This window comes from Erpetoichthys calabaricus, chromosome 17 (assembly GCF_900747795.2).
Source record: "Erpetoichthys calabaricus chromosome 17, fErpCal1.3, whole genome shotgun sequence".
Taxonomy (NCBI): domain Eukaryota; kingdom Metazoa; phylum Chordata; class Cladistia; order Polypteriformes; family Polypteridae; genus Erpetoichthys; species Erpetoichthys calabaricus.
This window is the reverse complement of record NC_041410.2, coordinates 90,385,489-90,402,127: the sequence shown is the minus strand read 5'-3', so window position 1 is coordinate 90,402,127 and position 16,639 is coordinate 90,385,489. Positions and strand designations below refer to the sequence as shown.

At 41.9% G+C, this 16,639-nt stretch overlaps 1 protein-coding gene across 3 annotated transcripts in view; it reads left to right on the top strand.

Annotated features, from left to right (window-relative positions):
- The window catches only part of il16 (interleukin 16), a 116,142-nt gene that overhangs the window by 52,389 nt on the left and 47,114 nt on the right, over positions 1-16,639 (top strand). For all 3 annotated transcript variants that reach the window (XM_051920414.1, XM_051920413.1, XM_051920415.1), the window contains 8 exons: positions 4,241-4,398; positions 4,606-4,716; positions 6,603-6,717; positions 6,799-6,872; positions 8,675-8,897; positions 11,546-11,663; positions 11,763-11,895; positions 13,825-13,912. In XM_051920414.1, the coding sequence (XP_051776374.1) occupies positions 4,241-4,398; positions 4,606-4,716; positions 6,603-6,717; positions 6,799-6,872; positions 8,675-8,897; positions 11,546-11,663; positions 11,763-11,895; positions 13,825-13,912 (1,020 nt within the window). The remainder of the gene's footprint in view (positions 1-4,240; positions 4,399-4,605; positions 4,717-6,602; positions 6,718-6,798; positions 6,873-8,674; positions 8,898-11,545; positions 11,664-11,762; positions 11,896-13,824; positions 13,913-16,639) is intronic.

Here is a 16,639-nt window from a genome sequence, read left to right as displayed (position 1 = left end):
ACCATATACTCAAAGATCTGGGGAAGACATCATTAAAGGTTCCCAAGAGCACAGTTATCTCCAAAATTCTCAAAATGGAAGACATTTGGAACAACCACGACTCCTAGATTTGGCTGTCATGCCGAACTGAGTGACTGGGGGGAAAAAGGCCTTAGTAAGCGAGGTAACCAAGAACCCAAAGGTCACTCTGGCTGAGCTCCACAGAACCTGTATGGAGATGGGAGGAACTTCCAGAAGGACAACCACAAGTGAAACACTCCACTAATCTGAGCTCTAAAACAGAGTGGCTAGCTGACACATACTGTAAAAGCCCACCTAGAGTTACCAAAAAAGCACCTAAAGAACTCTTGGACTATGAGAAACAAGATGTTCTGGTCTGACGAAACCAAGATTGAACAGTATGGCCACAGTTCTAAGCATCACATCTGGAGGAATCCAGGTACCGCACCTCGTCTGTGCAATGCCATTCTAATGGCAAAGCATGTTGGTGGTGGCATCAAGGACTGGTAGACTAGTCAGGGTTCAAGGAAAGCTGAACGGAGCAAATTACAGAGATATCCTTAATGAGTGCTCTGGATGTCAGAGTTGGCCGTAGAACAAAGCAAAGACAACACAGGAGTGACTTATGGACAGTTCTGTGAATGCTCTTCAACTCACCCAGATCCCAGACTTGAACCAACATGTCCACTGACAGTCTTCATCCAATGTGACAGAGCTTGAGAGGATCTGCAAAGAAGAATATCAGGAAAATCCCTAAATCGAGGTGCATGAAGCTTATCACATCAAACCCAAAAAAGACTCCAGCCGCTGGAATTACTGCCAAAGGGGCTTTACGGAGGTATTAAGTCATTATGGACACCTGTTAGTTAATTAATGGTGTTTATTTTTTTCATCTTGTAATTCTTTACTGCTTATTTTTCTTCGAAGTGAGTCATTAACTGTTTTGGGACAAAAGTCCCACACAGTCATTTGTTTTCCCTTTTTCAGGAATATCACACACGCTAGCTTTCTGATCATCTTTGCAGATCTGGACGGTTTTCCCTTAAGATTCTTAGTGATTGCAAAGTTGGCAGACTGGGCACATTCAGTTTATATTGGCACTTCTCTGCTCTTTAGTCATTCTGAATGCTTGCTTTTGACTGTTTTATGCACCTTTTCTATGCTCACCGGGAGCTAGTGTATGACAGGCTGACGCTCGCATCTGAATGCACTCGGTAAAGAAAGTTCTAACAGGCACAAAGTGGTACACCAAGTGCTGCCTTCATTTCATGGTCTCACTATCCCAAGTTTTAACAACCTACAATATTATTTCTCCTTTTGTTTCGGTACCAGCTGAGCCGTATCATCCATCTATTGAGCCAACTTTATCGTGCATGCACACCCAAAAATGGGATATGGAAAGGCACTATATAGATAAAATGTATTACTATTATTGTTAAGGTCTGTAACCCAATTAAGGCAGAAAACTGGTTTCTTAAAAACACCCATTTACATGTGCAAGTCCAGTTACGGAGTTGTACTTTGGAAAAATACTCCGATATCATAGAAAAAAAAAATTAAAAAAAGATGAATCATTATCAATGACCGCTGTGAATCCGAAAACAAGCATGGCACATGAAAGCCCACATGGATGTGGCAAAAATGTATCTAAAGAATTCTCAGACTATGAGAAGAAAAATTTTCTGGTCTGCTGGAACCAACATTGAACAGTATGGCCACAGTTCTAAGTGTCACATCTGGAGGAATCCAGGTATGGCACCTCGTCTCTGCAGTACCATTCTAATGGCAAAGCATGTTGCTGGTACTGCAGTGGGCTGGCGCCCTGCCTGGGGTTTGGTTCCTGCCTTGAGCCCTGTGTTGGCTGGGATTGGCTCCAGCAGACCCCCATGACCCAGTAGTTAGGATATAGCGGGTTGGATAAATGATGGATGGATGTTGGTGGTAGCATGAAGGACTAGTAGACTAGTCAGGGTCAAAGGAAAACTGAATGGAGTAAAGTATAGAGATTGAAGTACTGTATATGGCCTCAGTTCTAAGCATCACATCTCAAGGATTCCAGCAGTGTTCCAAATGTTACTTCTGAAAGAAGCTTAGTTACATCACTGATTACTTACACACACACAAAAAAAATGAAATGTTATTTTGTTACTTAATATAAATTGTAATATATTACATACCATGCGTTACTTAACCTCTTTTTGTATGAAGACGTGCATAGTTGACTGGCCAGGATTTGTTATTAATTTTAGGCCCGTTTATGAACCTTCATGAAACTGACCAGAAACACAGCCCAACGGGATCATTTTCTTGTGTTTCATGAATACATTTAGTCCTTTGTGCGCTATAAAGTGTGTAATATCCATCCTTTTATACATTCCCAACCTAAGTCCTCAAAGATTCACGGTATAAACGCCAGCCATTACATCACCCGATCACACTATTTCAACATATCTAACTAACATCACTAAAATAACATTTTATTAATATGTTTCTGTTACTGGATTGCATGCAGCACACTCTTTTCTGCCTGCCTATGTGACTGAGCTCTGCAAGGGAATGACATACCGATACGTGTGCTTCTCGCCTTACAGCCAGTGTTGCTGGGACAATAGTTAACGCGGGTATTTTTACTTCAATTAAATAAGTTTTGCGTTAGGTCACTCATTATTTTAAAAAGTCATCAGATCAGTCTTGAGGACTCAGACAGCATTTCTGTAATATATAAAAACATTTTAAAGTCCCTCCCTTTCAAAGATCCCAGAGTACAGCAGGGAAAAGGATCTCTCTGTGAATATCTCAGAAAAGGAGTGGAAGGCAGCCAGCCATGTGCAGAATTCACAAAGCATAGACGTGATCATCTCAGAGAGACACTTTGATGTCCCGCGAGACTTCTTGCACGTCACCCCCTACTTTCAAGCAATTTCTCGGAGACACTTTAATGTCCCACGAGACAAGGAAGTGAGACAAAAGGACAGCTGCTGTTCAGGCTTTTAAATGATCGACGCGCAGCGCGACATGCAGATGATCCTTCTGCATCTCTTTAGCATGCGTTCAGATCTCCCCTTCACAACGCGAGCGGCAGAGACGCGAAGTGGCTAGTGTGAAGCGCGCCCCTGGGGGTGGGGGTTGTGGGGTGGGTGAGCGAAGCGAGTAGGGGGCACAGCCCCATAGTTTTTTACTATTATTAAAGTGCTATTCAGCTGACCTAGCTCTCTTTCTAATGGGTGGACGGCGATTTGTTTCAAACTAGTTTTGTGATAAATATCGCGATATAATAAAATATAAAAAAAAACATAAAAAGTTATCAGACTACAATATGCACTGTAAATGAAGAGGCAAGACCAACAAAAAAGGTGTGGGGGAACCACCCCGTATACGGTCAACAAAAACAAAAATAAATAAATAAACAATGTTACCAAATTGCAATGCACAAAAGTGTAATCTCTCGAGACTGAGCCTAACATTAAAACTGCTCGTAACAAGCTGCAGACAGGAAGAGGGGGGGAAGAGGGGGGGACTGAGGGGCGGAAGTGACATCAGGTAGAGAAGTTAATGGGAGGATCTTTGGGAGGAACCAGTATTGAGGGTGATGGTGGAAGGAACCGGAAGTGAGGTATCAGGAAGACTTCTTTTCTGAGGATCCGCAGATGAAGAGGCACTAGTGTGCTTTGCCAGCCCCTTTGCTCTAGTTAAGCCCTTTGACTGCCTCCCAATCGCACGTGTGGGACAGCACAGTACTTTTAAAGCTTCTCCGGAGTTTGCGCTTCTGCGCTTAGCACTGTACGTTCGGCTCATCAACATCAATTTAGCGATTTCTGAAATACAGGAGTAATGCGATCGCTTAACCATTTTCCACAGGGAATTTATCTTTGTGGACGCTTCCACCATTTTTCATCCATGGCACGTGCAAAGTTAACACATGCGCAGCCAAACAGAGTGCAACGGACATGCGCAGACTACAAAAAGTATAACCAGGGTAAGGGTTTACATGGCCAAACAAGCGGGTTACTTCCAGAGAAATCTAGGTGTGTCAACCTGGTTTCTCAGAGACCAACGTCCTAATCAGAGTAAGGGCTTACGTATCAGTTTAGAAAACGCGTTTCGCTGAATACGCAGGGTTTTTAGGATGTTTATAAACGCACTCATTGACTGTATAACTTCCATATTTGTGTGATTCATTTTATAATTTGTTGCACGGCCTAACATTTGCGTACGCTTTCTCCTGTTTCTCTTCTTTCAGGTGTCAATCCATACTGGATTGGAGATTTAGATGCTCTGATAATCAAAGAACCGGATGCGTACCCTAATATGAACCGGAAGGAAAATCCGCCAAGCAGTTTTTATGGCAACCGAAAATCTCTATCGCAACAACTGGAATCTTGCAAAGGAGCAGAACAGGTTAAATATTAGGACATGATTTTTTTCCAAAATATTGCATGAAATCTTAGTGCTTGTGGACTGTCATTCCGATTGAACTCCCAAGTTTCCACAAGAGCAAAACACTCTACAAGAGAGCCACTGCCATTGAGAAATGTATGGGGGGAAAATAAAGGCGTTGATCATCCATAGCACCACTAATTTGTTTTCTCTGTTGTTTCTTTGAAGGATATGCTGCGGCCATCTCGCTCCTTGAGCTCGGCCCATCTAGTGAGCACAGGCAGCGCTCTTCAAGCGTTTGTCATCTGTAACATCGTTCTGATGAAAGGCCAAGGCAAGGTAAGCTTGTGGGTTTCGACAGTGAAGTTTTGGTTTGGGACCAAGGATTTTCCCCCATGGGAACTTATTTAGTGACTGCACTTCCCCTTTTTCAACTCCAGGAAGCAATGGGCACCCCTGCTAGATCATCAGATGAGAAATTATACACTTAGGCTAACGGTTAGAATGCTAAAAGTGCACCCCTCTTCTAAGTCAAGTAATCCAATTTCAGGTTTGTGGAGATTCATCAAAATCTCGAAATCGAATTTTTGGACAATTACAGTACTTTCCCTATACTTCGTATATGAGAAAGTAAAAACAATAAAAAAGGTATAGGATGGTCCATCCAGCACTTCAGTGCAATCCATCTGGTGACATAGACGACCACCTAGGTGGGCCGTTTATGAAAGTTGTGGTAACTCAAGGGCCCTGTGATATGGACATATGGTGGTGGTGGTGGGGGCGGGTCCTCAAAGTTTATTAATACTTAATGCATCATATGGACACTGAGGGGCACCGTTTGGTAACTCAAGGGTCATGTGATCTGGACACTGGGTTTGGGGGTTGGCGGGGGTTCCTTAAATTGTAATAACTCTAAATGTGTGCTATGGACACTGAGGGTTGCCATTTAAGTAACTTAAGAGGTGTGTGATCCTAACACTGAGGAGGGTCCTCAAAGTGTAATAATACTAAATATTTGCTTTGATTATTGAGGGCTACCATTTTGGTATCTCAAGGGGTGTGTGATTAGGACACTGAGGGGTCAGGGGGTGCTTGAAGTGTAATAATACTGAATGAGCACTATGGACACCAAAGGCTGCCATTTTGGTAACTCAAGGGGCATGTGACCCGGACACCAAGGCACTGGGGTGTCATCGAAGTGTAATACTAAATGCATGCTATGGACACTTAGGGGGTATGCTATTATAACTCAAGGGGTGCATGATCACACATCGAAGGGGTCCCACCTGCCTTGGTCCTTGAAGCCTAATAATACTGAATGTGCATTATGATCATCGAAGGCTGCCATTTTGGTAACTCAAGGGGTGCATGATCCTAACACCAAGGGGGGGGGGGGGGCACAAAGTGTAATAATGCACACTATGAATATAGAGGGCTGCCATTTTGGTAACTCAAGGGCTGCAAGATCAGACATCGAAGGGGACCCACCCCCCTCGGTCCTTGAAGTCTAATAATACTGAATGAACACTATGAACAATGAGGGCTGCCATTTTGGTAACTCAAGGGGTACATGACCTTGATACTAAGGTGCTGGGGGGGGGGGGGGGTCTTTGAAGTACAATAATTTACCCTGTGGATACAGAGGGGGTGTCATTTTGGTAACTCAAAGGGCATGTGGCCCAGACATGGAGGCACTGGGTTGTCCTCGAAGTGTAATACTAAATGCATGCCATGGACACTGAGGGGCTATGCTATGATAACTCAAGGGGTGCATGATCAGACATTGAAGGGGACCCACCCGCCTCGGTCTTTGAAGTTTAATAATACTGAATGAACACTATGAACAATGAGGGCTACCATTTTGGTAACTCGAGGGGTACATGACCTTGCTACTAAGGTGCTGGGGTGTCCTTGAAGTGCAATAATGCACCCTGTGGACACTGAGGGGGCATCATTTTTGTAACTCAAGGGATCAGATATCAAAGGGGACCCACCTCCCTCGGTCCTTGAAGTTTAATAATACGGAATGCATGCTGTGTTTGTGAGGAAATAACTTTGACTTTAAAATTACCAAACTTATCCTTCAACTACAGAGGGAGTACTGCCCCCTTTATCAAAAAATACTAAATATAAATTTGGTTTCTTAGGGCCAAGTACAGATTTATAATGATGAAAACATTCAGGCTGTGTTCTGTGTGAAATAATTAACACGTATTACTCGTCAGGGCTTAGGATTCAGCATAGTTGGTGGAAAGGACAGCATCTGTGGGCCCATGGGAATCTACGTCAAGACCATTTTTGCTGGTGGAGCAGCCGCTGCTGATGGAAGACTGCGAGAAGGTAAGTAATAAGACAGATTTGAAAATATGTAGAACATTAAAAATAATATTAATACTATGAAAATAAACACTTTTAAAACAGGTGATGAAATCCTGGAATTGAATGGGGAATCCTTGCAAGGTGTAACACACGAAGAAGCCCTCCAGAAATTTAAGGTAAAGTCATGTAATTAGTAACATACCCATTCTGATATAAACAGTAAACATGTGCAGTTTAAAGAGTAACACCAAAACTGAACGAGATGGCAAGCATTACATTTTTTTTGTTATTAGATGCATTTTTCTCAAATTAAAATAGGTTTTTATTTAGAGATTTTGAATTTATAATTGAGTTTTATTCTAGATTTAGTTTGGGACATGTGCAACTTCGTGAATGTTCCTTTCTGAGCTGCCACTTTGCTTTTGTGAGGATCAGCACCTCCAAGTCCGAGGTTGTGCTTCTCAGCCAGCAAATGGTGGAAAGGAGTTTAAGTATCTTGTGTTCTTGTTCACAAGTGAGGGAAGAAAGGAGCAAGAGATCGACAGATGTCAGCCATTATGCAGATGTTGTACCAGTCAGCCATGGTGAAGGGAGAGCTGAGCCGATCCTCAGTGCAACTCTCACTCATGGCCACGAGCTTTGGGTGGGGAGCGAAAGAGCGAAATCATTGATACACGCAGCGGAAATGAGCCTCCTTCACAGGGTGTCTGGGCTCAGCCTTAAAAACAGGATGAGGAGTGCAGACATGCGGGAGCAGATCACACTAGAGCCGCTGCTCCTCCGCATCAAGAAGGAACCAGTTGAGGTGGTTTGGGCCACTGATCAGCGGGACTCCTAAATATACAAAGAGGAGCGCAACATCCTCAGAGACTTTTTGGCTCCTTTTTTGAAAAGACCATTGTGTCCTCTCCAGCAACCCTTGCATCCTTCAAAGCCAACTAATGACATAATATTGCTGGGGCTTCTGGGAGATGTAGACAATTTAAGTAGTACTGCTGCATCTATCTATCTATCTATCTATCTATCTATCTATCTATCTATCTATCTATCTATCTATCTATGTCAATATCAATGTCAATTTATTTATATAGCACATTTAAAACAACATAGGAATGCTGTGGCAAAGTGCTTTACAATAATAGAATAAAAGAAAACATACAATTAACATAAATAACATACCCAGAAATAAAATAAATGAACATAAATAAAATAAATAATAAATAGAAGTAATGTTACATAATCACAATGAGGAAACCATTAGTATTACTGAAGGTCACAGAATGCAAGTGAATAGAAATGAGTCTTTAATCTTGTTTTGAACAGTTAAATTGTAGATGACTCCTTTATATCTATCTACCTATCTATCTATCTATAATATAGTGCCTTTCACATCTATCTATAATATAGTGCCTTTCTATCTATCTATCTATTATATAGTGCCTTTCTATCTATCTATCTATTATATAGTGCCTTTCTATCTATCTATAATATAGTGCCTTTCACATCTATCTATAATATAGTGCCTTTCTATCTATCTATCTATCTATCTATAATATAGTGCCTTTCACATCTATCTATCTATTATATAGTGCCTTTCTATCTATCTATCTATTATATAGTGCCTTTCTATCTATCTATCTATCTATAATATAGTGCCTTTCACATCTATCTATCTATCTACTGGGCCATTATAGGATTAGCTAAACAAATGTGTTTAATGGATTGAATGGCCACATTTTTTGTTCATAAAATTATTGTAGTTGAAAATTTAAATATAATAAAAAGCATTTTTTGGAACATTATGTACTTTATAAATACACAAATATATCGATTTTCTAATGAACTTGATTCATTTCAGCGTCACACAGAACTGGTGCCCTTTCTAACAACACTGCTCACCAATCTAGGATGGGGCAGCACGACTTTCACTTACTATTTATTTATTTATTTGTTTGTTTGTTTGTTTGGTTTTTTTCAGCAAATCCGGAAGGGTTTACTTACACTTACAGTGAGGACAAGCTTGAGGACGGGGATCCTGTCCAGCACCAACATTTCCCAGTTATGCCGTTCACAGTCTCTTAGCTCCAATGGCTGCATTAGCCAAGACAGCTGTCCCGGATCGGAGTCGCCTGGTTATAATTTTCTCCCCAGCCCTGCCAGACCCAAAGACAGAATCATAATGGAAATTACCCTAAATAAAGGTGAAACATTTTTTGAATTATAGAGAACCATATTGTTTAGTTTTGCTGTTTGCTTGTTGACCATTTTCCATGATTACTTTGTCTGTTTAGTAATCTGAAATATCCATTCACTTATTTAAAGTGTATTCACAATTTCCATTTTGTATGCACACCTTGAGCCTGGCACTGAGCACGAGTTATAGAGTGCCAGTCCATCTTACACTCATAGGGGCCAGAATCCCTCCAGGCTGTATTTGGGGCACAGGGTGTGTCAATCCAGGATAGAGTACACACACACACGCACACACACACGTGCATTAATACAGGGTGAATACAAATTAGACTCCCAAAAATCCACCAAATGCACACTGAGTGGGCTGGGAAATTAATTCTGGTCTCTAAAGCTGTGAGTCAGGCAGGGAGGCCACTGTGTCAATGTGCGGCACAAATCAAAATTTGAACGCCTGGTATGGAGTGTGTTTGCCAAGTGTTTGTGGGCAATGTGGTCCGGTGGCTGAGGAGTTAAGACTATAAATTAGAGGGCCGCTGATTCTCTCTGAGCAAACTACTCAACCAACCTGCCCTTCGATATTAAGGGGGTATTCAGAGCCCTTCACTTTTGACATATTTTGTTATGTTAAAGCCTTCTGCTAAAATCATTAAATTCATTTCTTGCCCACATCAAGCAACATTTAATATCCCAGAATGACAAAGTGAATACAGGATATTAAACATTTTTATAAATTTATTAAAAATCACAGACTAAAATATATCACATTGACATGAGTACTCAGACCTTTTGCTCAGTAGTTCTTGAGGCAGAAATTCCAGCCTGGAGCCTTCTTGGGTTTGACGTGACACACTGGGATTTGAGAATTCTCAGCCATTCCTCTCGGCAGGTCCTCTCAATGTCTACCATGATGGATGGAGACCATCATTGGACAGCTGCAGTATGTTCAGGTTTCTCCAGAGATGTTCCATTAAGTTCAGGTCTGGGCTCTGGCTGGGCCACTCCTGTGTTGTCTGTGCCTTGTGCTTGGCCCATCAACCCATGGAAAGTGAGCCTCAGCCAAGCCTAAGGGTCAGGGTGCTCTAAAGCAGGTTTACATTAAGAATATCTCTGTACTTTGCTCTGTTCAGCTTCCCCACAATCCTGACTAATCTCCCTGTCCCTGCTGCTGGAAAACAACCACACAGCATGCGGTGTTTCACCATGGGAATGGCGTTGCGCAGGTGATTAATGGTGTCTGGTTTCCTCCAGACATGACGCTTGGGATTGAAGTCAAACAGTTCTGTTCCTTAAGTGCCTTTTTTGCAAACTCCAAGTGTGTTTTCACATCTCATCTGGCCCAGATCTGTGGAATGTTACAGTATAGCAGTGATTGTCCTTCTGAAAGTTTCTCCCACCTCCACGCAGGATCTCTAGACCTCAGCCAGAGTGATCAATGTGTTCTCGGCCATCTCTCTTAATTTGTCCCTTCTCTACCGATTTCACAGTTTGTCTGGACAGCCAACTCTTGGTTATTCCAAACCAATTTCTTTCAAGAACTATTGAAGCCACAGACGTCTTGAGTACCTTCAATCCTGCAGAAATGTTTTAGTAGCCCTCTTCAAATCTGCGCCTCCACACATTACTGTCTCTGAGCTCTACAGGCAATTCCTTCAACCTCATAGCTTGGCTTATACCTTTCATAATCAGTCCAATCAACTGATTTGTCCACTTCTGGACTACAACCAAGGTGTAGAACATACCAACGATGATCAATAGAGTGGGACACACCTGAGCTAGATTTTCAGTGTCATAGCAAAGAGTCCGAATTCTTGTGTCAATGTGAGATTCCAGTTTTTCATTTTTAAAATCCTTTATCATTCTGGTCTGCTGAGTGTTGCTGGAGGAAGAAGTATGAATACTTTCTGAATCCTCTGAAGATAGATAGATAGTGAAAGGCACTAAATGATAGATAGATAGATAGATAGATAGATAGATAGATAGATAGATAGATAGATAGATAGATAGATAGATAGATAGTGCAGTAGGCCAGATTAACAATTTAGATAAATTGACAAGAAATGTATTATATAAGACAGATAGTTCGACTGGCATCTGTGTGGACTCCCAATCATCTATAAAACGTAGAATTTTGGAAGAACTGCTCGTGTCTTGAAGGCAAGTGTTGTTGCTCCATGGCCAGGTGCCCGGCTTGATCCAAAGCTGGAGTTGGATCTCCCACTGAATGGATTTGTTTTCCTTGGGGACTTAATTTCCTTTCCATCTGTTATCAGGCCGGCCTTGTAGTACTAGGGTGTTGTACCGCGTTAGCCATTATGGATGTAATGAGACGTTATGCAGTATGACGCCTTTTATTGGCTAACTAAACAGATTACAATATTAGGGTCTGAGTTGCCTCGAAGGCTAACCTTGTGACATTGTTCATGTCAGTGTCTGTCTGCACTCACTCATGTTCTGTTGCTCTGCCTCTAATGCCTTCTTATATTTCTCCTTCTTTGCCTGGTCCATCCTTTTGCTTCCTCTGACCCTTAACTAAATTAAGTGGGTTTCATAATTGGTGAAGGACTAACTGTGAAAGAAGGGCTCCTGAAAGATGAACTTTTCTAGACACCATGAAACATCTGAGTTCATGTGATTCTTTTCTCCTTGTTTCTAACAGAAGCTGGAGTCGGTCTCGGCATTGGGCTTTGCTGCGTTCCCTCAAGTGACAGCTACCCTGGCATCTACATCCACACGCTCTCTCCTGGTTCTGTGGCTCACATCGATGGCAGGCTAAGGTAGTCTTTTATTATCATCCCACAGTGACATGCTTGTCATATTTTCTCTTGGTATTGAAGATTCTTTCTTTTTCTTATTCACGCACCAACGTTTTACAGGACTGGAGATGAAATTCTTGAAATCAATGAGACCGTGGTTTACAACATGACTCTGAATGACGTGTACTCAGTCCTGAGTCAGTGTAGCCCCGGACTGATTCAAATCATCATCTGTCGCCATCCGGACCCAAAGGTATGGGTGATTCCCTCGCTAGCTGCATTTTTCTTATAGGTGTTAGAAAATGAAAACCATTAATCCAAATATGAGGCTTCTGAGAAGAAAAACTGCATGCTAAGTCTGAGGGGGTTCAAAAAGCTTCTGATCTTCAACAATATTCTTAAAGTTATGCTGGTAATCCCATGTACAGCTGCTTTTCTTTATAATAAAATGAATTCTTGTCACATTATCAAGAAAGAACCTGACATTTTATGATCAATCAAGTTAATAGTTAGGAACATATTTTAAAAAATTGTATACTGCATACCATATCCACCTTAATAAAAGGTGTGTCTGTGTGTCCATCTGGTTGCTGTGTCTCTGTCATTCAAACAGATGGCGCATCACAAACATTTGCACTTGCAAATATCACATCACCGACATTAATACTGCTTTTACACATCTCAAATGGCATATAACAGAAACACATGCATTGCAGTTTTCATTCCAACAGAGGGTGCATAACAAACATTGGTAGTAATGCATTTTATTGCCACAAATGTTTGTGATGTGCCATCTGCTGAAATGATAAATGCAGTGCATTTTATTACTAAATGCATTACAAAATACATTCCAATAGATCAGGGGTGGGTAACATCGGTCCAGGAGGGCCGCAGTGGCTGCAGGTTTTTGTTCCCACCCAGTTTCTTAATGAGAAGCCAATTATTGCTGATGAAGCCCTTATTGCTCAAGTGACATCTTGATGCTTCCCTTTAGTGGTCCCGTTTGTTAAGGCTCCCCACCCTTAATTACTCATTTTAGTCTTAAAAGGCCGCATTTCCTGCTTTAATGGCTCCTTAGTAGCAATAAGATGCATCTGACAAAGGAGCCAGCATTCCATTAACACCTGTTTGGCTTCATCATGCACTATTTGGTTTAATAAAACACTATGACAGACTGGATATTGTCACAGGAATGACGAAAAGAGATTTTAAAGGTTTGGGGCAGCCACCCATATAATATATTCTGGCTGCAAAAAAGTATTTTTCAAGAGATGTTTACAAGAGTCCAAAACAGAACTGATTATATGAAGTCAAGATGGCGGCTTTGAAGGCCAGGGTAGGAAATGATGTCATTGAGGCCAGAAAGGTAAGTGACGTTGTCAGAGGCGGGGTCAGAAGTGATGTCATCAGAGGCGGGACCGGAAGGGATGTTGTCAGAGGTTCTGGCACAGGAAGTGATGTCATCGGAGGTGCCGGAACAGGAAGTGACGTCATGAGAGGCACCAGAACCATATGGGATTTCCCGAGAATGGTCTGCAAGGGATTGAAAGGGACAGTTAGTGCACGCAGCCGCCCCCTGGCTGGACAAGGAATTGCCATTATTCAGGCTCTTTAGCTGACTCCTACTCACACGTGTGTGACAATATACAAATAATTTGAAACAGGTAGGAAAATATAGACAGGTAGTGGGATATCGTAACTAAGGTAGTGACAGTGTTTGTGGTCAAGTACTGTATTGTGACATATGCAGAGTTTAGTGAATTAGAGCATCGCATTTTAAATTATCCATTTAGGTGGAATGGTGGCTCTGTGGCTAAGGACCTGCTACGGTATCCGGAAGGCTGCTGGTTCAAAAACCGTGGCTGTCAGTTGGGTCCTTGAGCAAAACCTTTAACCTGAAAGTTTTTTCAGCCAATGGCTGACCCCCAAAGCTCATGTGAAAAGACAATTTCACCTCAGGGATTAACAAAGTATACCCAAAATAAAAAAAGTTCCTTAGTTGCATCCTGACACAGTGTGTGACCCTGAGCGAGCCACTTACCTCTCCTGTGCTTCTCCTATTAACAAATAAATATGCAGCAGTGGGTATTATGCACCCTCTTTCTATCATTCACCTTGGATGAAAGTGTCTGTCAAAAATATAGAAATGATATCAACAGGCGCATCACGCTTTGTTTTTCAGGTATCAGAGCAACAACTGAATGAAGCCATTGCACAAGCCGTGGAAAAAAGTCAGCTGAGGAAGGACAAGCATCTGTGGAGAATGGAGGGTATGACATCTAAATTTCCTCCAATGTAACGGATGCAATGTATGTTCAAGTATAAAGAAGGAAGTCAGTTATTTAAAATGAATGCATAGAGCGAGGTCACTCTCCTCTAAGGACTGATAAACCCATTTTGAAGTTTAGATTGGCAGTGGTACTGTTGTTGTAAGGATCCACCTTCCATCCTACTCGGGATGACAGTCCACCCACCATGGCGCTTACAATAGATAGATAGATAGATAGATAGATAGATAGATAGATAGATAGATAGATAGATAGATAGATAGATAGATAGATAGATAGCATAGTAGGCACGATTATATATTTAGATATATTAACAACAAAGGCATTGTATAGGATAGATAGATAGATAGATAGATAGATAGATAGAGAGAGAGAGAGAGAGAGAGAGAGAGAGAGAGAGAGAGAGAGAGAGAGAGAGAGAGAGAGAGAGAGAGAGAGAGAGAGAGAGAGAGAGAGAGATAGATAGATAGATAGATAGATAGATAGATAGATAGATAGATAGTTTTTTTTAATTTTTAAAAATAAACTTTATTTAGCACAATAACAAAAACATGAACACAGCAGTAATATGCAGTTAATAAACATGTTGTATTACTCCACTACTATTGCCCCGTACACGCCTTCTATTGCACACATAATATTACAGAATTTCCATAATACATAAGTAATTCATCATTTGTTCATTATACCACTACTCCCTGTATATGCCTCCTAATCCACACATAAATATAAATAATTGTCCCTAATAAGTACACAGTTCATAATCAGTTTACTCCCCCTGTACTCGTCTCCTACTCTGTACATCACTCTCCATTATACACACAGTACTGTATTCCTCAGGACGTCTCCTGTTCTATGCTTACAACCATCCAGTATTTAAATATTGTGAAGGACATTTGGAGAAGTCACCACCCAGTCACCAACTTGTCCCTCTCAACAGAACATAAAACACCCCTAAGCCCCCATAAATCACAGAAGGTCTGCATGTCTCCAATGAGGTGGTGGTAAGTGAATTCCAGCTTCAATCGGCACTTCACCAGTACTTTAAACATCAGGAGCACATCGGTGGTCTTTGAGGTTTTCTCTTTGTTCCTCCTGGTTTTGAGGATTGAGAGTTTTGCTTGGCCCAGAAGATAATTGCCCAGCACACACTTGTTTCTCTGTCTCAGAGTATACTTAACACCAAAAATAAAGCAAACAGGTGACAATGACAGTCCTATTCTATCAAAGAGTGTCTTGAGAAATGTAAAAAATGGTTCAAGCCTTTTGCAGTTAACAAAAAGGTGAAAGACAGTTTCTCGCTGTTGACAAAACGGACAACAGTCTGATGTTTCCGGTGAAATAATCGATAAGAAGGAGTTGGTGGCGAGAGCCCCATGAAGAATCCTCCATTGTAGGTCACCAATTCTTTTTTGCAGTGGGTGTTTGTAAAAAGTTCTCCACGCTGGAGTTTCAGTCACTCCAACATGCAGTTCTTGTCTCCACCGTGTGTCTGGCAAGTCTCTAAGAAATCTGTAGAAAGTCACCTTAACACACACCTGGTAGAGCTCATTTTTCCCATCATGTCATACTGCTTGCCTATTAAGTTGCTAAATCTCAGAATGGAGCCCGGCTGGTCGGTGCAGTCTGTGACGTTGGGCTTCACTTGAATGACAAGCTCCTTCACATCTGAGTTGAAGATCGGATTGTCTGGAGAGACACTCTGGCACAGTGACCCTGCGCCTAAGGTGACTAAGGCCTCCTTAAACTGGCACAGAAAGTGGTGTATGAGCCGTTCAGACCTCACGCCCAGGACTGATGTGAGGTGTGCTGCAGTGTGCCATGTGCCAGTTTGGTTATTAACAAGATGGCCAATCTTCGTAATTCCACTTTTAATAAGGACTGAGGTGAAATGATATGAGCAGAGCAGAGGAGATTTCAGCACATTATTCCAAATCAGAGGTTCCTCCAAAAAACAATGAAGATTACCGAAAACAAAACAAGATCTCCTAAACTTACTATGCCAAGTAATCAACATGGACTGATAAAATTTTGGCAGAAATGATAAAGTTAGTTTAGAAACATCTAAGAGGAGTAGCTGTTTGTCAAATTTTAACTCGTTCACTTTGTGTAGAAGTACAAACGCCAGGTCTCTCCAAGGCAGGCCTTCTGGACCATAGAACAGCCTCTGCAGCGTCTGGAGCCTGAAGGCCTCGATTTTACTCCGGACGTCAATCAGGCCCTGCCCTCCTTCTGCCACTGGTAGGTGCAGCACACCTCTCTGGACCCAGTGCAGACTGGCCCAAAAAAAGTCAAGGGTGATCGTCTGTACAGATTTGATCAGAGCTACTGGTGGATCAGCACACCTGAGCTTGTGCCAAAACATGGAGGCAATCAAGTTATTCAGAATTAATACCCTGCCTCTACATGAAATGTCCCTCAGAAGCCACTTCCAACGGTTCAGCCTTGCTTTGATCAGATCTGTCCACCCCACCCAATTGTCTACAGCGGTGCCATCCGTGCCTAAATACACCCCCAGGTACTTAAAGACATTCTTGTTCCATTGGAGGGTCTCAGGAAGAGCCGGAGGAGATGCGAGTCCCCAGTCACCCACCAAGAAAGCATTGCTCTTCAGCCAATTGACTTTCGCTGACGTCAGTCTTTGAAAAACATCTAAGCAGTTGACTAAAGTGTCTACATCAGATGAAGAAGACACAAACACAGTCACAT